The sequence below is a fragment of the Anguilla anguilla genome, chromosome 16, assembly GCF_013347855.1.
Source record: "Anguilla anguilla isolate fAngAng1 chromosome 16, fAngAng1.pri, whole genome shotgun sequence".
NCBI classification, from domain to species: Eukaryota; Metazoa; Chordata; class Actinopteri; order Anguilliformes; family Anguillidae; genus Anguilla; species Anguilla anguilla.
In genome coordinates this window covers 31,364,917-31,389,355 of record NC_049216.1, presented here as the reverse complement: position 1 = coordinate 31,389,355, position 24,439 = coordinate 31,364,917, and the positions used below count along the sequence as shown (strand labels likewise).

General features: G+C 53.2%; 1 protein-coding gene across 14 annotated transcripts in view; it reads right to left on the bottom strand.

Annotated features, from left to right (window-relative positions):
• The window catches only part of LOC118215852 (chromodomain-helicase-DNA-binding protein 9-like), an 83,596-nt gene that overhangs the window by 37,258 nt on the left and 21,899 nt on the right, over positions 1 to 24,439 (bottom strand). For 13 of the 14 annotated variants that reach the window (XM_035396872.1, XM_035396870.1, XM_035396869.1 and 10 more), the window contains 6 exons: positions 16,827 to 17,209; positions 3,095 to 3,203; positions 1,747 to 1,896; positions 1,488 to 1,556; positions 1,318 to 1,373; positions 101 to 218 (listed from right to left, as the gene is read on the bottom strand). In XM_035396872.1, coding sequence (XP_035252763.1) covers positions 101 to 218; positions 1,318 to 1,373; positions 1,488 to 1,556; positions 1,747 to 1,896; positions 3,095 to 3,203; positions 16,827 to 17,209 — 885 coding nt within the window. Of the gene's footprint in view, positions 1 to 100; positions 219 to 1,317; positions 1,374 to 1,487; positions 1,557 to 1,746; positions 1,897 to 3,094; positions 3,204 to 16,826; positions 17,210 to 20,431; positions 20,583 to 24,439 lie in introns of those variants that run through there. The other variant, XM_035396880.1, reaches the window with a different exon arrangement.

Genomic DNA, 24,439 nt, shown 5'->3' with positions numbered 1-24,439 from the left:
ACACAAATGCACATGCAACCACGCACGCACACACGCGCACACGAACATGCAACCACGCACGCACACGCAAACACACACGCACGCACGCAAACGTCCTTACGTCGGCGAAGAAGTGCGCCCTCTGCGCCTGTTTGATCTTGAAGCGTTTGATCTTCTGCTGGATCCTCTTGTCCCTCACCAGACGCTGCTCAGTGGCCCACTCACAGTGCAGGTAGGAGCTGGCGGAGCAGGCGGAGAAACAGCACAGCGCTTTCACACGCTAGCACTTCTCCATCATCCTCCCCCTTTTACAAGCCTTTCCAACCCAGTAATACCACAGCCATGTCCTACATCAATACAGTGCATGTGTCCTATGGAAGTGGATCAATGTGTACTTGGAAAACAAATACATGGCAGCGCATGAATGCCGCTGCCCGACTCATCTACAACCTTCCCAAATTCTCCCACGTCACTCCTCTGCTGCGATCACTCCACTGGCTACCGGTCGCTGCCAGGATCCGGTTCAAAGCCCTGACCCTTGCCTACACTGCAGCCAACAGGACAGCCCCCATCTACTTGCAGGACATGACTCGATTCTATGTGCCTGCTCGACCACTCCGCTCTGCGGCAGCAGGGCGCCTTGTAACCCCTCCCACCCGCCTAAAGGGATCACAGAGCTTCTCCACCCTAGCTCCCCAGTGGTGGAACGAACTCCCCGTCCCTCTCCGAACCTCCCCCTCACTACCCACCTTCCGCCGTGGCCTGAAGACTCATCTCTTCAGACTATACCTAGACTAACCACCACCACGCTGTATATTTTCCCTCTTTAAACCCCCCCCCCCCCTTTTTCATGACACTTGTTACATGTTGCCCCATCCCAGCACTTTTTGGTAATTTGTATTTGTCCTAATACTGTAGCTTATTCTTCTGCCTAGTTGGCTTTGCAGAGGTTAGGTCAGAGTGAACTGTGTTCTTGGCTAGAAATAGCTGTACAAAATAAGTATTGTACCTTACTGAACCTGTGTTTAGCAGTTGTCTATGACCATGAAATGCACTTTTTGTACGTCGCTTTGGATAAAAGCGCCTGCCACATAAATGTAATGCTGTTCCAGATCGTTTATGCATTTTCATGTAGAGGAACAGAGAGAGCGTTCCTTATCCTGCTTCTGTGGACAGAAGGTGTACGGTTGGCACACAGTACAAGCGCCATTTCGGATTATTTCTCCAGGCCAGGCAGCGGCAAGCACTTCAGATCTTTCTCAGAATTACATGCAGTCACGACTCTGAAATTTAGCCCAAGGCCCATCTCCCCATGAGATCACAAAAAGGAGGTCTTACTAGTTTTTGTATTTCACGAAGAACTCCTCCACTTCAACCACGACTCCAGGAGAGACCTGCGGGAGAGATTTTAACACCGTGAGAAAGCGATTCAGCGGTCGCTAGCTGAGCACGCGACTTCATAACGGACCACTTCAGAAAACCCATCGCAAGCGCAGTAGAGCGACTACCTCGTTCTTCAGCACACGAGACGCCATGATTTTATCAACGACGGCAGCATCTTCCTCACTGGGGTTCTCCTGAAGAAATGATAAAAAAAGAAACCAGTGTGACTAAGTAGATATACATCTTTCTGCTCATAGTGCACTGACGCTATGCTGTTTGAATTTTACCTCAGTTTTGCTAATGTGTGATATTTTAACAGGATCCTGTAAGATGGCGGCTGATTGGTCTGGAGCAGGGCGTGAGGCTCGGCAGGCCCGTACTCACCACAAACAGCTGAGCGGACGGGCCCTTGCGGCCGGGGGCGCTCTTGGGCTTCTTCGCCTTGACGATCACCCGCGCCTCCTCGTCCGACACCCGGGACTCCCCATCCTCCACGTACTTCTTCCTCTTCACCTGCCGGTTGGATCTTCTCTTCTGAGGGGGGAGAGGTTAAAACGTGGATAATGTCAGGCGGGATGGCAGTCAAGAAGCAGCGTCCCGCTATCCCAGAAGGCCATGCTTTGCGATTGTTCTCGACAATACAACATGCTGAACACCACCGGATCACAGAACTACAGAAAAGACTGCGTTGAACGGAAGAAAAGACTTCGTGGTCATTAGCCGTTCTCACAGCCGCTGAAGGTCCCCGTTCATCTGAAACGCTCTACTCCATTCATCTCTCACTCAGAGCGATGAAAGCCCGCCTCGCGCAGACCGCTACGGTGTCAGATTCAGCGGCCTGAGCGTCACTGAGCGTGCTCGGGGTCAGAGGTCACGGCCCCCGTGACGTGCTCCGCGTGAAAGAGGTCTGAAGTGAAGCCACGCTGTACAGCGCTGGGCGGCCCTGCTCTGGGGAGCGGCAGCAGGACGCGCGGAGTCTGAATTACGATAATAACCGTCATTACCGCCACCGGCCTAATTACTGGCGCACATCAGTCAATGAACGAACGAATTTGGGGGGCGACGCTTTCATGCGCTGTGACTTCGGGGGACCCCTGACACGCCGTTAATCTGCAGTGAGACAGACGGGCGGGATGTCTGCGCGTTCGGAGACAAAGAGCGCGCAGAGCCCGACGGAGCGGCCCCGAAATCTTCCGGCCGCCGTTAAAAAAAAAAATTTAAAAAAAAGCCACCGTCTCCGACGACGACGACGACGACGCGCCACATTCACCCTCGCGGCTCAGCCTAAATGAGTCATCATCATCATCGTCGGAGAGAGAGAGAGATTTAATTAAGGTCGGGACGAGATTCAACGAGGATAATTATATCTTCGCCAGGCAGACACGGGTGATCAAAAAAGAAGTGTTGAGACAAGTCGCATCCGCTCGCTCGACAGAGACGGCTGCGTATCCGCAGCGACGAGCGTGTGGCCCTCGCGGCCCCCTGTGAGCACGGATACGTCACCTGCTCCCCCAGGATTAATTTAGCGTGTGAAGGGGGGGGGGGCTCACCGAATCGTCCTCTCTGGGGGGAGGGGGGGGGACCTGTGTGAAGAGGTGGGGGCTCACCGAGGAGTGCGTTTGTGAAGCGTGGGGGCTCACTGAATTATCCCTCTCTGGAGGAGCGCGTGTGTGGAGGGGGGAGCACGTGTGTGAAGGGGGGGGGGGGGGGGGGGCTGGGGTTGGGGGCTCACCGAATCGTCCTCTCTGGAGGACCGGCGAGGCGGCGGCTCGTCGTCCGACGGCTCCTCAGAAGACTCGTTCTTCCGCTTCCTCCTCTTGCCCAGCTTGATGACGATTTTCCTGTGAGCGAAATACAGAGAGAAACTCACGTCACAAATATAACAATAACAAAAAAAATTTTTACATTTACATCAGTCCATTAGACATCATACCATATTAGCATGAAAAAACGCCACTGTGCACAGCGTGCGACAGACATTTCTGTTCAAAAAATGCATTAACGCCCCCACGGTGCCTTCTGTGGGGGAGAAAAATCTAAGCAGCACCCAAACCCAGAATTAGTCACTCTCGCCAACTACTTTGAACTTCTGACCTTAATTAAACAGAGGCTGTGAAAGAGCGGTTCAGCTTCATTCACAAATGCTGTCGGCTAAGCTACAGGCACCAGGGCACACATGTCACTCTGCAGCACTTGCGAGTGGAGAACCTGATATCCCACAATGCACTGCAGCCTCTCTCAGTTTCGACCAGAAAAATAACGGCTCGTGCAGTCAGCCTTCAGTCCGTCACCTCGTACTGGCGTCAACAAAACAGAGGTGCTATGTGACCCACATCTGTCAATACCGCCTGCCTTTCTCCCAGCTGGTTAGACTGAGCGGCTGAACGGATTCAGCAGAGTAACGGAGGCCACACTTGATACTGACTGATAGGGCAGCGGTGTGGTTGTGTGCCGAGGTGTTTTCTCCTGGATTTATACCGTCAAACCGCAACTGTGAAGCAGCATCTGTCATGCTTATCAGGACAGGGCACTGTTTTTGATGGATCTTTCACAGAGCGAAGGAGGTTCCTGATCTCGTGGGGCTGGTACATTCACGGACGGCGTTATCGTAGTCTTCTTGACCACGGCGTGCTTCATATGAGAGGGGTACGGACGGTCACCTTTTCGTAAATGGACTGCATTTATATAGCGCTTTTATCCAAAGCGCTTTACAATTGATGCCTCTCATTCGCCAGAGCAGTTAGGGGTTAGGTGTCTTGCTCAAGGACACTTCGACATGCCCAGGGCGGGGTTTGAACCGGCAACCCTCCGACAGCCAGACAATCTGTCTTACCTCCTGAGCTACGTCGCCCCATTTTCATCACTTCAATAACATTTCATCTCTCTCGGTCGCCTCGTTCTTCAGTTCTTTCACAAATACACAGCGACGGCAATCACGATTTTTACAGCTCTGAGCCAAAGACAGAGAGCTAATTACCTTCGTTAGTTACTCACACTTCCCGTGACTAAATCAACAAGAATCTCTGAAAGCCGTAGGTGCCCTTAAGCTTAAGAGGCAAAGTGTAAACAAAAACAACAGCTTTTTTAATGAAAGCCAACGCACGCACCAATTTAAAAGGAAAACAGATGGATACACGAGGGCTACGCATCCTGAATAATCTGATATTTGAATATCGTAAGGCTAATTCCTTCTTCCTCTGCTCCCCAGAAACATGCAAAGCAGCAGTTCTGGGCAGATAATGACTCACGGCAGAGAGCTCTGCGCTCTCTCACACGTTCCGGAAATGAAAAATACCCACGATCCCCGCATTACGCTTCATATTAACATTCTGCAGGATTTCTGCAGGATTCCAGGACCTTCCTTCATGAATATTGATGACGACAATGACAGAACAAATATTAAAATACTAGTTGTGAAATTCCTGCAGTACAGTTTTCAAAACCCTTTGGAATGAACATTTTCAGAGTATCCCAATGCTTCTAGGGAACTGAAGACTGAAGACCATTTTCTCACACGTGCTCCTGAACAACACGGTGGACTCTGAGGAGAGCACCAGCGGTCAGAGTGCTGCCTGTACGTGATCCCGTACGGCAAATCTGCCCTTCGAGGCCATTACTGCAGCTGCTCTCCTTTCCTACTCGATGGCTCGTTGACTAACGTGGCAGACAGCTAACCAGCAGAGCTCACACACTGAAGCTCCACTTTGCACCTGCATTACACACCGTTACAATCAGAGCTGGATCTGCCCTTACAAAGATCCAACTTCGAATCGATGCAAAAATGCAGCTTCAGTGTGTTGCAGGCAGTACTGCATGTCATCGCTAACTCCCATAGCCCTGAACCCATAGTGATGTGCGCATGACTATAACTATACTTATTTGCTAATGTAGCAGACGGACCAAAAACTTTGCACACTTGGGTGTCCCACAGCTAAACCTGTCCTGATTACAGGGGAAGAATGGAGACTCGGTACTGCCGGCCCCCAGGACTGGGACTGGGTAACTCCGGAACAGGGCATCGCCCAAAATAAAGAATTCCTCTGAGCATGCAGCCACATTTAACAATTCAGAGATTTATTATTCAAATTCACCTTCAAACTCCACATGCTGCTGGTCTATTAGCTGCATTAAACAATATTCACCAACGGAAAAAAATACAGCTTTTAGAAGAGCACGGTATTAGGTCAGCGAAGACAGACACGGTCTCTTTTCCACGGAGCTTGGAGCCAGGCCACACACAGGCCCACAGCGTTTGAACGCTCAGAACGCATGAGAACCTGAGGGTTTCCACCGCTGGTCCTCCTCCAGTGGATTTGCACAGAGTTTCTGCAGCCCCACGCTCCACACGCACTCACTCACAGTGGGCGGTGAGTCACTGCACAGCTGCGATCGTACAATAAACACGCGGAGAGCGCGGAGATAGCTGCTCCACTAACACCCCCCCCCCCCGTGATCTGACATCTCCCCAGCACTGCTGCAACACAAACATTTCAGTTCCATTTATGGTTTTTATATGCTTTTCCTTGCTTAATGCAAAATGCAATTTAAAGTGAAGATGGCAACAGCCAGCAGGCTGCGCAGGGGTAGCCTACATCATGACCTTGCACCGGGTGTGCCGACCAGACTTAGAGCACAGGAGCCAGAGCCAATTTTTTTCATGCAAAACTGGCATACCTGGAACTGAAGGAGCAAACTGTACAGCTTGCATTCCGCTCTGAATACTGCCCAGTTCTACACTACTGTGACATAAACACATGCAAATTAATGTAAATTGCATAGATGGAAACGTGGGCGGGGCTAAGGGTCCCTGAAAGAGTTTTTTTCCAACGCATATTCTCCAGATGGTGGATTTTAATCAAAGGAAAAAAGAAAAAAAAAAACACAATGTTACACAACATAGAGTCCCAGAAGTCTCCTGGGTTATGAAAAGTAACAACCGATTCAAGTAACGGCCCTTTCTTATGAATGTTTCACCTTTGTTTAGGAGAAATTGTGTTTTTTTGTTAGTCTGGTCTATCAAATACTACATTACCCATGAGCCTCAGCATCTGCTTCTATGATGACAACATGGGCCAGACCCTAGGACCCAGAGCCCATGAAATTGAAGAGATCTAGGAAGCATCCTCATTGTCTGGTCTAACTAACTTTACCTCAACAAAATGGCGAACCTCCAGAAAATCGAGCTCTGTGACTGGATGATTCCTATTTCAATATTCATGAAGACTGGTAGTTAATGTATCTTCCAAAATTGTTATGGGCACAGTTTTGCACCCTTTCCTTTTTCCAAATGTTTTGCGATGATAAAACCGGGAGAGTGTTTGAAATGCCCAAACTGCGCTTCACGTTAGACTGTCATGGTAAAAAGTGATTTTTGGATTTTTTGCTTCCGGAAACTAAGTTTCCCTCAAAATAACCACGCCCTCGTTTCTACTCTACAAACGCGGATCATTGAGGCCTCTGAAAGGCCTTTATCTTCAAATATACGCTGCATTCTCATACCCAGCATGCTTCATGTTCTGGATTCATAGCATGGAATCATGCTTACAGTGATGTCATGAACGCCTTGATGCCTATTTGACGATCCCAGGATCAGTCAGAGAAACACAACTGCTCCTGTACTTCAGACTGCCGGTACTTTGAAAGAGAGCAGCAAGAAGAAACAGAGGGAAGATAAAGGAGTTCTCAGACAAAGTGAGGAACCATCAGAAGCTGCCGTCTCCCACCCAGAGTCAATCCCGCAGCAGAATTTGAGAAAATGAAAGCTGCATTTTTCTCTACTGGCATAGTCTACAAGGGACTTAGGCAATGCAGAGAGAGAGGGGGAGAAAGGGGGAGAGGGAGAGAGAGAGAGAGGGGGGGAGAGGGGGAGAGAGAGAGAGAGAGAGAGAGACGCAGAGGGTGTGTGTCCTCCAGGAACAGCTCTCCCCCACCTCCCCTCCCCTCCCGCACGCTCACAAGCCGCACACAGAGCTGTCACTTGCCGAGAATCAGCGCGTGTGTCGGAGGAGCTGTCGGCACTGTGTGCGTGTGGGGAGAGATGAATGACATGTGTGTGTGTGTGGGGGTGTGTATGTGTATGTGGGTGTGGGTGTGCATGCATGTGTGTGTGTGTGTGTGTGTATGCCCCCCTTCCACAGGATGTGCCTGTGTGTGTGTGTGCACGCGTGCGTGCGTGTGTGTGTATGTGCGTGTGTCTGTGCGTGTGCATACATGTGTGTGTGTGTGTATGCCCTCCCGTATGAACGCCCCCCTTCCTCAGGATGTGCGTGTGTGTGCGTGCGTGTGTCTGTGCACGTACGTGCGCACGTGTGTGTGTGTATGCCCTCCTGTATGAACGCCCTCCTGTATGAACGCCCCCCTTTCTCAGGATGTGCCTGTGTGTGTTATTAGCTCCAGAGAGAGAGAGAGAGAGAGAGAGAGAGAGAGAGAGAGGCAGGCCGGGCCCCCTGGCCCACATCCAGCCCTCACACACCCCTCACTCACAGCCCTCATTCAGCTCCACATTACCCACAAACCACCGCGTGCCGCCGCATATCCATGGCAACGAGCGCCTTCTGTGGAGCGGCGGCGGTGCCCCGGGTCACAGGCAGAAGCAAACGAGCAGCGGCTGTGCCACGGGTCACAGGCAGAAGCAAACGAGCGGCGGCGGTGCCACGGGTCACAGGCAGAAGCAAACGAGCAGCGGAGCGCGGAACCCGGGTAACAGCACCGGGGCACCAGCGCTGGAACGCTGAGAACGACACCTGAACACAACCTGAACGCTTTCTCCCTCCGCAGCTTTGAGCGCGCTCGGATTACACAAAAGATCTTTTTTAATGGACAAAAACCAACGAGATTACATCAGCGATGATTTTAGCCACGCATCCATCCATTCTGCTAGCGGCCCGTTTTGCCCAGTCAGATACAAATCAGCACTTTTTCTCCCCTGCAGAATTCTGTGGTTTAGCACGAAAAAGGGATCAAGATTACGTGGCGGGTGCAGAACTGTTGAGAGGGGAAATCTGAACAGCCTGCACACCCACTGATCAGGCAACCACAGACGCAACACAAAACCTTCTGAGGCCTTCGTTTTTCTGTGTGTGTGTGTGAGTGTGTGTGTGTGTGTGTGTGTGTGCGCGTGTGCTTGCTTGTGAGTAAGAGAGGAAGCGAGAGAGAAATCTGTCTCACACCCACATGCAAACCATATGTGTACACATGAAACACAGACACACACACACACACACGCATACATGAAACATACACACACACACACACGCACACATGAAACACACACACACACACACAAACACACACACGCACACATGAAACACACATGCACACACACACACACACATCCCTGTGATGTGACCAGGCAGTCTGTTGAGGCACAGTGGCAGCCCCACAGCCAGACTGTGTCACATCAGAGCTGAGACTTCCACACTCAGAGAGGCTGCAGTCATAAGGCTGAGGAGGAGGAGGTGCACTGAGTAGTTGCACTGAGGAGGTGCACTGAGGAGCTGCACTCAGGAGGTGCTGGAGGGACCCAGCACAGAACCAGAGCTCCATCAATCACTTCCAGTTTAAGGAGCACTTCTTTGGGGAGGCTCTGGAGCACTAATCCCCTAGTGCATCCTGGGAACACATACATCACCACAATCATTCAGAGAATACCCAAACAATAAAATGTATGATCTTGATCACCTGAATTTATATCTGAATCCCCACAGCTCCCGAAATAAACAGAGAAGACTGGAGGTTTTGATTTACAAGGCCTTCCCCACATAAAGATGACCCGCTGTCCCATGTGACACCAACAATCACTTCAGTCAGTGTCACTTTGCTCTCCATCTTTCACACGGAAGACGACAGCCATCACTCTCGGACATGTGACCTGGGGTTGCCAGGCAACATGCGTAAGAGCGAAAAATAGCCTTGCGGGTCCATGGCTGTTACATCACTTCCTGTGGTTGGCACTGCAGCTCACCAATGAAATGAAATTAAACACGCGGAGCTCAAATTCTTACCTCTTTCATCAACAAGTTTTCTGAAGGCAGTACTCAGGCCATAAGTCTCCTGCTCGAAAATGGACAAAATCTTACTTTGGTGTAAAGAGACAGTACACACGTCCTGAACTTCTGTCCCAAAAACGAGAGCAGTAACAGCTGTTTGTAAAATCTACAGAGTTCCCTTTCGCACTTGAACTAGCTACACAAATATAACGCAGAAGAAACCCCGCAAACAGACCTCCCATTGCGTCATCAGTAAATCCACTCAGATGTACTGAGGCTCTTCATCACCGAGGCACTTCGATTAATGCGTCCCATTCATTGCACCAGAGGAGAGAGGCGTTTCTCAATGCTCTTCCAGTTCTAACCTCCATTTCTCAATTTTACCAAGATTTAAGAATACTCTAAAACTGAGTATGTCCAACAAAGCACACCTCATTCAACAGCTAGAGATCTCGTTAAGGTGCTAATCTGTAGAATCAGACGCGCCAAATTAAGGTTGAAATGAACGGCCAGAAGATGGCAGGTTTCCAGGAAGAGTGTTAGTTACCACTGCCATATGCTATATGTGCCTTGTTAATATACTGGTCAGATATTACACTAAGATACTAAAACACTTCTGGTCGGTAGCATTGTTGAATCTCAGACTCTTCATTTGCAGGCTCTTAATGAACATCTGTGAACATTCACATAGGGTGTGGCAGTAGGGAAATCGCCCACGGCAACTGAAACACTACCTGAGCATCCCGCTACCAACCAGAACCGCCTAGCCAGGACAGTACAGAGACGGGGGGGAGCACAGGGTCTCTCTCTCTCCGTCTTCCCAGAATAACCTGCTCCACTTCCCAAGGACGCCGAGCAGGAAGTGCCCGTGCGCAGGAAGCTCATCCCAGGGGTCCTCCGCGGCTGTCTGCGCCGCTTCATCGCCATGGAGACCCGCAGCGCGTCAGCCAGTCGGAGGAAAGCTCGCGCTCGCGCTCGGATACGGAGCAGGTGAGGAAGAGGCACGGCGGGGGTGTATCCGCCGGGGGGGGGGGGGTTGAGAAACGGGACAGGGGAACGATGATCCCTCGCCAGCACTGCGGCGACACCCTGAAGGAGGCGGGGCCAGGGATCACATGCCCAAATCACACCGCTGACCTGCTGGGACGCCTCCCGGGGTGCGAGCACCATGACCTGCTCCGCTACAAGCCCCCCCCCCCCCCGCCGAAAAACCTGCATGCATTTACAGAGCAGCGCCGCTCTATTTGATTCCTCAATTAATCTCGTTACCGAAATGCGACGGATTTGAACGTTCCAATGATATTCACCTGTAACAAAATCACAGCGGATAAGAGCGTTCGGCTGGCTACCCGTAAGCTAAAACAAGCCTCCGTGTGTTTGAGGAGGGGAGAAATGACTCACGTCCCCACAGCGCTAAAATCCGTGTCGGGTTTTTGCGAGCGGCAGCTCCTCCCTCCCGCGCTGGTGCTGTGGGGGCCGGGTACTCACAGCACGCTCAGTTTGTAAAGAAGAGCGTTTACACCAGACTGATGAGCCAAATTAGCATACGCAGCGCTGCGCCGGTCATAAAGCACGACGTGAATCACAGGAAAGAGACGGGTTTCAGAGGCAGAGGAGGAGGCGGTAAAGCCGCTCAGAGCCACGGGAGAAACGCTAACCGCGATCGCAGAGAGAGCACTGCAGTCTCAGAGAGAGAGAGAGCACCGAGTTCAGAGAGAGAGCACTGAGTTCAGAGAGAGAGCACTGCAGTCTCAGAGAGAGAGCACCGAGTTCAGAGAGAGCACTGAGTTCAGAGAGAGAGAGCACCGAGTTCAGAGAGAGAGCACTGAGTTCAGAGAGAGAGCACTGAGTTCAGAGAGAGCACTGAGTTCAGAGAGAGCACCGAGTTCAGAGAGAGAGAGCACCGAGTTCAGAGAGAGAGAGCACTGCAGTCTCAGAGGGAGCACCGAGTTCACAGTGAGAGCACTGAGTTCACAGAGAGAGAGCACTGAGTTCAGAGAGAGAGCACTGAGTTCAGAGAGAGAGAGCACTGAGTTCAGAGAGAGAGCACTAAGATCACAGAGAGAGAGCACTGAGTTCAAAGAGAGAGAGCACTGAGTTCAGAGAGAGCACTGAGTTCAGAGAGATAGCACCGAGTTCAGAGAGAGAGAGCACCGAGTTCACAGTGAGAGCACTAAGATCACAGAGAGAGAGCACTGAGTTCAGAGAGAGCACTGAGTTCAGAGAGAGCACTGAGTTCACAAAGAGAGCACTGAGATCACAGAGAGAGCACTGAGATCACAGAGAGACTGTTCACTGAACAATTTCACCCAAGAGCAGTTCGATGAACCAGGGCGTACACAGACACCGTGCACAGTGAAACCTCTAAATATTCCAGCTCAGGATTCAGCCACGTTTGTGCTCTTTTAGGGGGGGGCGTGTACCCCGTTATATCCCCGCCGTTTCCTCTCAGGTGCTACATCCTGCAGGCCCTGCCCCACACGCTCTTCTTCATGCTCTGCATTTCTCCAGCAGGCTATTCAATGTGCAAGCACAGCCCCCGCACAGCCCCCGCACAGCGAAAAGGCATCAGCACGCAGGGCACGTGGGGGGGGGGGGGGGGGGCTAGGAGTAATGAGTCTCCTGAACTCTAGCGCCCCCTGTAGCACAGCGCAGGCCAGAGCAGAGCCTGCTAGAGCAGCGCCATTCATATTTCCTGGAAAAAAAAAAAAGAAACTAAAACTAGCCGGTGCTGCCCAGGCTGCTACCCGCCATGAAGCCGCCACTGAGCGCCGCTTACTCAGGAGCTCCGCTGTGCAGGGAAACGCTGAGCTCTGCCTCGGTATTATACCGCCATCACACCACTCCCCCACCCACAGAGCCGCTCCACCCTCACAGACACACAGACAGCCCTGTATTACCCTCCTCTTTCTCTCTCTCTCATACACACACGCACACACACAGAGCCCTGTATTACCCTCTCCTTCCTCACACACACACACACACACACACACACAGAGCCCTGTATTACCCTCCCCTTTCTCTCTCTCACACACACACACACACAGCCCTGTATTACACTCCTCTTTCTCTCTCACACACACACACACACACACACACACACACACTCACACACAGCCCTGTATTACCCTCCTCTTTCTCTCTCTCTCACACACACACACACACAGCCCTGTATTACCCTCTCCTTTCTCTCTCTCTCTCTCACACACACACACACACACACACACACAGCCCTGTATTACCCTCTCCTTTCTCTCTCTCTCTCTCACACACACACACACACACAGAGCGCTGTATTACCCTCTCCTTCCTCACACACACACACACACACACACACACACACACACACACACACACACACACACACACACACACACACACACACACACACACACACACACACACACACACACACACACACACACACACACACTCACACACTCACACACTCACACACAGCCCTGTATTACCCTCCTCTTTCTCTCTCTCTCTCTCACACACACACACACACACACAGCCCTGTATTACCCTCTCCTTTCTCTCTCTCTCTCTCACACACACACACACACACACCCCTGTATTACCCTGTCCTTTCTCTCTCTCACACACACACACACACACACACACACACACACACACACACCCCCCTGTATTACCCTGTCCTTCCTCAGCGGGTTAGGAGGTGAGAAAGCGCTCTACCCCCAGCGGAGATCAGGCGCCCCGTCTCCTCTAATAGCCCCATTTCGGAGCGTTCGAACCCTGCGCTTCCGGACCGGAATGAGGAGCCTGGAAAAGGCCGATCTGGAATTACACAGCACCTGTACTTCCCCACGACTCTCCAGGGCAGGGGTGTCCAATCTCATCCAAAAAGGGCCAGTGTGGGTGCAGGCTTTTGTCACAGCCCAGCACTAACACACCTGATTCTAATTATCAAGGTCCTGATTGAAGACCATTATTAGTTAACTGATTGAATCAGGGGGTCATAGTGCTGGGCTAAAACAAAAACCTGCCCCCACACCTCTGCCCCAGGGGAACTGCCTCAGTCTCTTATTTTAGCCTTTCCAGGGACAGTGTGATAATCACAATCTTTCCAGCTTCTCACTGCACATTGTCACTGATGATCCAGTACAGTGTGATAAGAGCAGCTACACTCTTCAGAACGCTGTTACGACAGGGAATGCAAAAACAGCCAGCCCTGATATTTGTCCCGAAGAACGATGGAAAGTCGCCGCGTCACCGTGAGGTGAACCTTTGAACCTTTGAACCACTTCGCTGGGTCGGAATGTTACGGCTCGTTTGAGAGAGGCAGCCATCAACAACATATTTGCTGACCTGTTCTAAAACAGAAGACTTGCCTGGTTACCTGTTCACAGCCAAAATATATTTTAAGCGTTAGATGCACAAACCAAAATTTCAAGAGGTAACTGCTTAGAACCAGAGACACTACACGAGGGGGGGGGGAGGGTAGGACTCTTACTGACAGGGGCCCTCAAAACCTTGTGGTGCAATTGAGCAAGGATGGGGCCAGGGGCCCCATGTTACATCATTTCACGGGACCCAAAGTCCCTTGCAGTGCCCTTGCCTACAAGTAGGGCTGTGTAATAAATCAATATTAACAACTAAAAAAAAATCATAATACTAACCAAAAAACGTTTGGGCAGCGCTACCTTAAGACTAGAAATGAAAAGAACAGAAAGGGTCAGGGCAGAGCAGTGATACATCACATTACAATACAGGCATTTCCCAGACGCTCTTATCCAGGGCGACGTACAACAAAGTGTATAACCATAACCAGGAACAAGTATGACGAAACCCCTAGAGAGAAGTACCGGTCCAAGTGCAGGGAACAACCGCATAGTTCAACTTGGACCCTGTAGGTTAAACTGATTAACACCAACACAAACAAGAACAGCAACAATGCAGTCTATGGAAAAAATACAAGCAGTAGTTTAAGACACGAGTACATTAACTAAGTCAACTAAGAAAACAGCTACCTAGTTAAAACCCTAAGCTTACAGTCAATTAAGAGACTACAGGGAGGTAGGGAGGGATGGGCAGAGGTGCAGCCTGAAGAGGTGAGTCTTCAGTCGTCGCTTGGCTCACCCCCCCCCCCCCCCCAGGTCCCTACGTCCCTATGTGATAGGTCCCTGTGGGTCACACTGGGGACAGGGCAGAGCAGTGATAGGTCCCTGCGGGTCACACTGGGGACAGGGCAGAGCAGCGATAGGTCCCTGTGGGTCACACTGGGGACAGGGCAGAGCAGCGATAGGTCCCTGTGGGTCACACTGGGGACAGGGCAGAGCAGTGATAGGTCCCTGTGGGTCACACTGGGGACAGGGCAGAGCAGTGATAGGTCCCTGTGGGTCACACTGGGGACAGGGCAGAGCAGTGATAGGTCCCTGCGGGTCACACTGGGGACAGGGCAGAGCAGTGATAGGTCCCTGCGGGTCACACTGGGGACAGGGCAGTGCAGTGATAGGTCCCTGCGGGTCACACTGGGGACAGGGCAGTGCAGTGATAGGCCCCTGCGGGTCACACTGGAGACAGGGCAGGGCAGTGATAGGTCCCTGTGGGTCACACTGGGGTCACAGCAGTCCAGCGATCCTCTCGTACCCGGTCACAGCTGTCCGCAGGGACGCCGGCCTGATCCTCACCAGGGTGGTGACATCACACCCCGCTTACATTACCGCGAGGTGATGAACAGGGCTCACTCTGAGCTGGGCCAGGGGGTGGGGGGGGGAGGGGGGCTGAGGAAGGCCAGCAACCGAACAAGCCTTAAACAGCAAAGTCACCCGGCGCAGGAAGATGACCTGATAGTGCTGAGCTACACTGGCACGTAGCACTGATCCTGGAAGATGACCTGATAGTGCGGAGCTACACTAGCACGTAGCACTGATCCTGGAAGATGACCTGATAGTGCTGAGCTACACTGGCACGTAGCACTGATCCTGGAAGATGACCTGATAGTGCTGAGCTACACTGGCACGTAGCACTGATCCTGGAAGATGACCTGATAGTGCTGAGCTACACTGGCACGTAGCACTGATCCTGGAAGATGACCTGATAGTGCTGAGCTACACTAGCACGTAGCACTGATCCTGGAAGATGACCTGATAGTGCTGAGCTACACTAGCACGTAGCACTGATCCTGGAAGATGACCTGATAGTGCTGAGCTACACTAGCACGTAGCACTGATCCTGAACGGGGGGGCTCTGGTTGCACTCGTCCCTCATGAAAATAATCTTCGGCTACACGGTGAGCTATGAGGTCACGAGCTGAGGACAGCCAGCCGATTCACAGCCCCCCCAACACCCCCCCCCCCCCGGCCTGCAGCGGCAGATAGCTCATAAGCCCGGCTGGGTGTGCTTCTAGACACTCCCAACAGCCTGCAGGAGCAGCTCAGACGCTGCAGCAGATAAGAGAGGCCTCCTGCCCTCCTGCCCCCCTGCCCCCCTCCGCTCCGAGGCCTCGCACGCCACTCTCTCGCTGACAGGAATGGAGGACGACCAGCAGGAGGGGAGGGGCCAAACTCTGAGGGGGGGGGGGGGCGGGACCTCGATCTACCGCAGTCCGACGACGCCGAGCTTCCCTTTCCTGGCGTTCCACAGGAGGCCCCCGTCCTGTGGCCAACTTTCACCTCTCTCAGGCTGAAACCAGCCTCATTTACAGGAAGGGGCCGAATGTCCCAGACCTCACCCTAGCCTTGCACGCTGGGGGGTTTTTTTTGTTTTTCTGGTAAAGTGACTCAGACCTTTTACCGAAGCAGAAGCAGCGCGCACTGCCGCTGCCAGGCAGCACTCCCTCCACCCCTCGCTCGAGACGACGTTTCGACAGCGAACCGGAGGGTCAACGAGGTCGCCGCCGCGCCAGATGGGGCTGAGCGCTCGGCGGCTCTGACCCGGCGGCGCGCGGGGAAGCGTCCGCTATCTCCACGGAAGGGCGCCGGGTCCACAGCCTCAAACAGCCGCGCGCGTCGTCATCGGCGGCTAGGCTACTTAAGAGCAACGAGCCCCGGAGCGCAGCTACACGCTCAGCGCTACACGCTCAGCGCTACACGCTCAGCGCTACACGCGGGACGGAGGCTGGCTAGCCCGAGCGCCAGAACGCCAGGCTAACGGCCACAGATTCCAGGCTGATCTCTTTTCTTCCTGCGTATCCGTCTGAGAGCGCTGGAGGAGGACAGGACGCCCTATTCAGAGCTACAGCAGCGCACCTACAGGTGCGTTTAAACTGGTGGTTAAACCCAACGCACAAAGCAAGCAGGAGAGAAAGTCGGGCCTTGGCAGGACAAGCCCCACACACCCCGTCCAACACAGAGTGCGGCACACTGCAGCTTCACAATGACCAGCTAAAACAGGAAGTGCAATGACATCATCGCAAAACATTAACCGACAGCACGCAACTCTTCTGTTCACTGCAGCCGCGTGCGAACATCCGGGGAAGGGGGGGGAGGGGGCGAGAGCAGGGGCGCTTACCCGATCTTGGGCTTCTGTTTGGGCTGCTTGGAGGCCACGATCCTGGCCTTCTTGGAGGCCTTGCCCTTGCCTTGGCGGGCCTTGTTGCCGCGGCGGCCGCGGCGCTCGGAGGAGCTGGGGAAGCTCTCGGGGCTCATGACCCGCGGGATGTTCTGCTCCCCGCGCTGCCGCGCCTTGGCGATGGCCTCCGAGATGATGCGGTTGGCCTTCTCCTGCTTGTCCTCCAGCAGCGGCTCCATCAGCTGCTTCCTCTGCAGCCTCCTCTCTGAGGAGGAGGAGGAGGAGGACGAGGAGGAGGAGGACGAGGAGGAAGACGAGCTGCTCTTCATGGTAGGGCTGAGGACCCGTGGGTGGCTGCTGGAACCATTAGTGTTCTTACGGGGCTGAGAGAGAGAGAGAGAGAGAACACACAGTCAGTACGCACTACATCACTCAGGGTTTAATGTGAGTGTGTGTGTGCGTGTCTGTCTGTGTGTGTGTGTGTGAGAGAGTGGGTATATGAGTGTGGTGTGTGTGTGTGTGTGTGTGTATATGAGTGTGTGGTGTGTGTGTGAGTGGGTATATGAGTGTGGTGTGTGTGTGTGTGTATGAGTGTGTGTGGTGTGTGTGTGTGTGCGTATGTGTATATGAGCGTGTGTGTGTGTATGTGTATATGAGTGAGTGTGTGTGTGTGCGCGCGTGTGTGTGTGTGCGTGCGCGTGCGTGCGTGCGTGCGTGTCTGTCTGTGTGTGTGTGTGAGTGGGTATATGAGTGTGGTGTGTGTGTGTGAGTATATGAGTGTGTGTGGTGTGTGTGTGTGTGTATGCGTATGTGTATATGAGCGTGTGCGTGTGTGTGTGTGTGTGTATATGAGTGAGTGTGTGTGTGTGTGTGTGTGTGCGTGCGTGTCTGTGTGATTACACATTATGTATACAACTTGGTATCTCCCCAGATTTACTGAGCCTTTCCTTTTACAGCAACAGCCACATATTCATGCAATCTCAATACTTAAATTCTGCTTTCAGTTTTAGACCGTGTGCATTCTGCAAGTCACAGGTGTCCCTGGTATCTTCCAGGAAGAAGCAGAAAATGACCCTCCAACCTGGAGTTCAGGCCTTCAGCTTTCAGACAGAGACCGATCCACCCAACATACCACACACTGCACACGATTTCAGCCAAGAAAATTAGCTGAGTACACTCAATGTGGTTTCAGTTCTCATTTACGGAAAAGCATAATTAACCAAGCTAGCAGAGGAGCTGTAATGAATGAAATCACACGAGAAAATGATCTCCTCTGTCTTCTTCCGTATGACATGTATTACACAAACCGAGTCTGCACTCAGTCTGAAACCCAAGCCCAACCCATAAATCAAGCAGCTTAAAAATACACTTAAGCTGGGCAGCAGAGCCAAGATCCGAGCACAGCAAGGCAAGACCAGCCAATTACACCAGCATTCCTGTCTCAACGCATTTGTGCAATCTCGTGCAGTCAGAGCGGCTTGCAAGGGCTTCCTGATGCTCCAACGTTTCCACATTCATGTTCACTTAGAGGCGCGCTGTTCCGCCCAAACAGCTGGGGAATGCAGGACAGCTCTCTTTTCCCCCCTCCGTCTGATGTAACGGCCTACAAGTCTACAGCATTCATAATCTAGAAATCACATTAGAATTCCCATAAAATTACAAGAACCCTGTCCTTACATGCATACGATGCCTATGCACCGTTCCCTGAGTAGCTGCTTCTTTATATCTCTCACTATGTCTCTCTCTCTCTCTCTGCACATACACACACAGGCACGCACACACACGCACACACACCTCCTTTACTGTGGGTGGGTTGTATTAGCTGTAGTGAAGGTTAGGGAAAGACTGCACCGCACAGCACAGCAGGATGGGTGTGATACACACACGCTCACAGGATGAGTGTGATACCTCAGCAACACTAAAAATACAGAGCAGCCTCAAACCACCCATTGCTCTGGCTGACTGTTCATTTATTTACTTCCACAGCTTCAGAGAAGAAGTACTTTCTACACGCACACACATGCACACTCACACACACACACACACGAGCACACACAGGCACACACATGGAAACACAGGCACACACATGGGCACATGCACGTGCACACACTCACACACACACATGCCTCAACACAGACACACCCATCTAGACACAAGTCTGACTATGTACGCAATCACAGATACACAAAAGACACAAATGCAACCACACATGCACACACACCCACCCACACGTGCTTCGACACAGACACACCCACCCAGACACAAACCTGACCACGTACGCAATCACGGATGTACAAACGACACAAACGCACCCACACACGCACACAAACACACACGCACACACAGGAACTGAAAAGCGTACAGACACACACAATCGCTTCAGTCCCAGGACTCTAAGTCTGACCAACACGCTGCTCTCCTCTCAGTGTAGCACAGCAACAACACCAGAGTTCCCATCAATAACACAAGAGAACACAGTGCTAAAGAAAAAAACAAAATGGATGACAGAGGAGGGGGAAAAAGTCCCAAAAACCTTTTTAAACTGTTACATGAAAACAACCCCTCCTTAAGCTAGACTGTGCAGTGAACCTCTACACTCTCACAGACCTCCTGCAGCTAATGTTCCCCAGACGCAAAGCTTGGTGAATACACGACTACGGCGAGGCCAGTTGCTAGCCAGCCTGCTAAATAAAGAGAATTAACTATAACCACGAAAACAAAAGGGTATTGGGGGGGGGGGGGGCGGGGACGGAATAAATAACTCGTTAGGACGTTAGGGGAGGGGCCGCGTCGCACCTTTCACACGCCCGCCTCGGCTCGGCCATTAACGCGCACGCGACCGTCCAGCGCCAGAATGGCCTCATTAATCCAGCCCAGGCTCATTAACGAGAGAAACAAGCCGTAGCGCGGGAGAGAGAGACTGAGAGAGAGAGGGGGAGAGGGAGAGAGAGTGAGAGAGGGAGAGAGGGAGAGCGAGGGAGGGAGAGAGAGAGAGAGAGAAAAGACACTCAAACACACGGCGGCTTTGTGACAGGTCTATAAATAACTAAATATGACAAGCGCTGGGAGCACTGCAGCGATCTGCAGCCCGGTGACTGCAGCCGCTCGGTCCGCAGAGCCGAGGGCGCAGCGAGGTGCACTGAGCGCGCTCAGTGCGAGCCGCTCCTCCCCTCCGCCGCCGAGCCGCGAGGTGAGTAATGTTTCCAGCAGGAGAGACCCCGGAGAGAACACAACACACCCACTGCTGCAGCGCAAGGGCTGTGAAATGGAGGGAGGGAGTGAGAGAGAGAGAGAGGAGGGGAGAGAGTGAGAAGGAGAGAAGTGGGGGAAGAGAGTGGAGCGAGCGTCCGGGAGAAAGAGGGAGAGAAAGAAGAGGAGCGGGAGCGGAGGAGAGCAGAAACCCGCGGCGCGCTGAAGTCTGCCGGTGGAGGGGGAAAGCTAGCGGCAGCAAGATGGCGAAGCGGCCAGCGCGGCGTGCGCCGGGAGCAGAGGGCTTTCCGCTCCTGTCAGACCTCCAGCCCGGGCACCCCCCCCCCCCCCCCCCCCCCCCTGCCGCCCCCCCCCCCCCCCTCCCTGTCTCCGGGCGGTCCGCGCGTCTCACTTACCCTTCCTCTCGGCCTCTTCGCTGAAGACATGTTCTTCCCTTTCTCCTCCCCTCCCCCCGGCAGCCTAACAAAAGCCTTGCCCCCTTTTCTCCGGGATTTCCTTCTCTCCCTCAGTCCCTCCGTCTCTCCGTCTCTCCTTCCACCGCTTCTTCCCAACCCGCTGTGGCCCCCCTTCCTCCCCCTCTCCCTCCTCCCTCCCCCCCGCCCGCCCAGCCCCCAGCACAGTTACCGCCGGCGCCCCTTCCTCCTCCTCCTCCTCCTCGTGGGGCTCCGGGCGCTCAGCAAGCTGTGCTGGGGGGTGCGGGCTGACGGGGGCTGGGTGCGGGGCGCGGGTCTCTCATTCTGCTGCGGCTGGGCTCACACACACACCGCACGCTCTCTCTCTCTCTCTCTCGCTCTCTCTCTCTACCACGCTCTCTCTCTCTCTCTCTCTCTCGCTCTCTCTCTACCACGCTCTCTCTCTCTCTCCCTCTCTCTCTACCACGTTCTCTCACGCTCTCTCTCTACCACGCTCTCTCTCTCTCTCTCGCTCTCGCTCTCTCTCTCTCTCTCTCCCTCTCTCTCTACCACGCGCTCTCTCTCTCTCTCTCTCCCTCCCTCTCTCTCTCTCCGTCCCGCTCCACGCTCACATCCCAGGCTAAGGTAGGCTCCTTTCCACCGCACACAAAAGCCTTTTGTGCTCGCTCACTCGCTCGCTCGCTCGCCCGCCCGCCCGCTCACTCTGCTGCTTTTCTCTCCTCCACTTTTTTTCCCCTCCTCCTGCCTCTGTCTGCCCCCCCCCCCCTCTCCCGGGCCGGGGGGCGTGCTGAGAGAGAGAGAGGCGGAAGAAAATGAAAGCACAAAGCAGCCAAATGCATCAGCGTGAATATTAGAGATGTCGTTAAAATCCACACTCCTTTTCCCCCTCTCGCTCTCTCTCTCTCTCTCACTCTTTCTTTCACTCGCATGTTTTTGGGCAGGCGGTACACGCCAGCAGATGGTGCTAGCAGTTATTATTAAATTAGCTTTTACGATTTAGCTCCAAAAGCACTGGACTTACATCTACATGTGTGCATTTTCAAACTGCCACACATTCAACTTGTACTTGCACCCACATGCACACACACCCACACGTACGCACACACACACACCCACATGCACGCATGCACACACACCCATATGCACACACACCCACGCACGCATGCACACAGTTAAATTGCAAAGTTACTATTCCAGAGAAATACTTGTAAAGTTTCAGTGATAACTGATGTGCACATTTCCAATTAAAAACCCATCAGTACCATCACAGACATCAAGCGCATCCAGGTGCTGAAGCCGCAGCTCCAGAGCAAAGTGACTCTGATGGGCAGAGACTCTGGGCAGTGACTGGGCCAGTGGTCAGCCTTCCCCTGCACAGGCTGCCGAAAGCGCTGCCGGCAGCGGTGTGTTTCTGGGAGAAGGCCACGGGACACGTCCCTCTGCGAATGAACGGACGACCCAGCGGGCCTCCAGGACCCCCCCCCCACAGGGGTGTAAGGCTCCCCCGCGCTATCCACCTGCTGCTCCAGACCTGAACACACAGACGGGAGGGAGGGGAAGACCTCTGAGGCCACGGCCTGCAGCAGCAGCACAGCCCAGTTCAGGGTCATCATGCATTTTTAATCTGCGCTTTCAGCTTCTATTCCTTAGCTGCTCACCGGAGTGTGGGAGCAGAGTTTCAGCCACGGGCACGGGAGTGGGGGGGGCGGGGAGGGGGGGTCTGACAGGTGAGCCAGTGCAAACGGACACAGAGCCAATCAGAGCACAGCTCCCGCTGTGCGGCCCGTGGTTACCGCACGCGCTCAGACAGACGTGGCGGGACAGCTATTCGTACGGACGGGAGACCAACGCACGCAGGTGCGGTGGCGACTCACGCACAGATATGCCGGGGCGGCAGAGAGAGAGAGCGGGCGGGCGGGTGGGCGGAGCTTTGATTTGATTTGATTTACGCCCCCCCCCCCCCCCCCCCCACCCGCAGACATCAGGACAGCCCCCATCCCCACCCCGTCTACACCAAACCCAGCCCCCACCAGCCCCAGCCACACTCCCTACACCCTAACCCTAACCCTAACCACACTCCCCACACTCTCACCCTAACCCTACCCCACACGCACAGCACCTTTCCCATGGAAGCACATTCAGTTCGGCTGAAAAAAAAAAAAAGAAAAAGCATCGTAGGAATCAGGACTGGTGTGAACTGCTCCTACCTGAGGGGATGACATCACCCTCTCTCTGCTGAAGGGCCTGGCCCTCACTCAGGCACACAATGCCTCTAATGAGCGGCAGGCCCCTGACCACACGCTGGAGCCCAGGAGTCTCAACACTGCTGCACTTCCGCGGTTCAGGCGAACAGAAACCGAAACGCCACGCCAGACCGTTACGGTCAGCGCACAGTGCGGTTATTCCTGATACAAAACCACGCGTACGTCACACAGCCAATCAGAGCTGAGGATGAGTGGAACGTGCTAAGTGTAGGGGATTTCGCCTGATGCTTCAGGAAACCAGATACGGTGCTTATAGTCTTTTTTTTCCCATAATCCTCGGTTACTCGCTTCCTGACAGGACAGACCCGCGTGCTCCCCGGCTGTGGCAGATCCCCCCTCCCCAGCACCCCGTCCCCCACCAGGTTCGGGCTGTGCCTTTAAGGAAGGGGTGTACAACAAGGGTTGATCCATTTCAGGATTTTGTGCCAACTTCTCTTCTTAATTATTCAATTAGCTCAATCATATCTTTGATCTGAAAATTGCAAAAAAAGCACCAGCCACAGCTGCACACTGCAAGCGTATCCTAAAGAGTTCACTGTGCTCAGGTCCAGGAGTTGACCAGCCTAGTTTACAGAGCTGTCAAAAAACTAAAAGTACGGTAACTGGTTGGAACAAAAACCGGCCTGCACACCGGCCCCCCAGGACCGGAGTTGCGCACCCCTGCTTTAAGATGTCCCCCGAGCCGGGCCAGGCCAGGCCTTGGAGTTTGAACTGTTTGGAAAGCAGCTGGCCAGCACGAAGGACGTGGGCCTGAAAAATACCCAGGTGCCCCGGCGGCCAGCGCAAACAGGCAACTAATCACACTAATCTCTCTCTCTCTCTCTCTCTGCTCCGCTCTCCCGTGAAAAACAAAACACGGAAAAACAAAATGGACGGACCCACGAAGACGGCTCATTACAACAGGCCGGATATTTATTCAGTTATTGAGCAACACGGCGGTACATCACGCGCGGAACTGGAAGTGACTCTGACACGGGCAGAGTCCACTCCGCTACCTGCGCAGGGCACTTTGTCCTTTTTTATACGAGCGGCATTAAAGTGGATCTGTTTTGCAGGAGAGAGCCTCATTTCTTATTCACTGAGCCAGCTCTTTAAAAACAAAGCAGATATAGACCAATATAGGCACATGTACACACAGATACACACACACACACACTCAAGCAGGCACACAAACATACACACACACACACACACAGATACACACACACGCACAAGCAGGCACACGCACACAAACACACACACACACACACAGATACTCACAAACACACACACACACACACACACACACACACACACACAAACATACATACATACACACACACACACACACACACACACACACACACACACACACAAAATGAACACCTGCACTCACTAGCGCACAAATGCACACACAAACACACACACACACACACACACACACACACACACACACACACACACACACTCAAGCAGGCACACAAGCACACACACACACACAGACATACACAGATACACACAAACACACACACACACACACACACACACACACAGTTCTGCTTATATCATCTCTGAGGGTTGATACCTGAAAGTCAATATGTGGGTGTGGGTGGGGGTGCAGCAAACGCACGTTTGACTGGTCACATGGTGCAGGCATTTTCATACTGCAGCTCCTTGGCAACCCAGCGGTTAAAATGCAAATGCTGCCGCTGCCGCCGCCGCTGCTGCTGCTTCCCCTCAGCAGTGC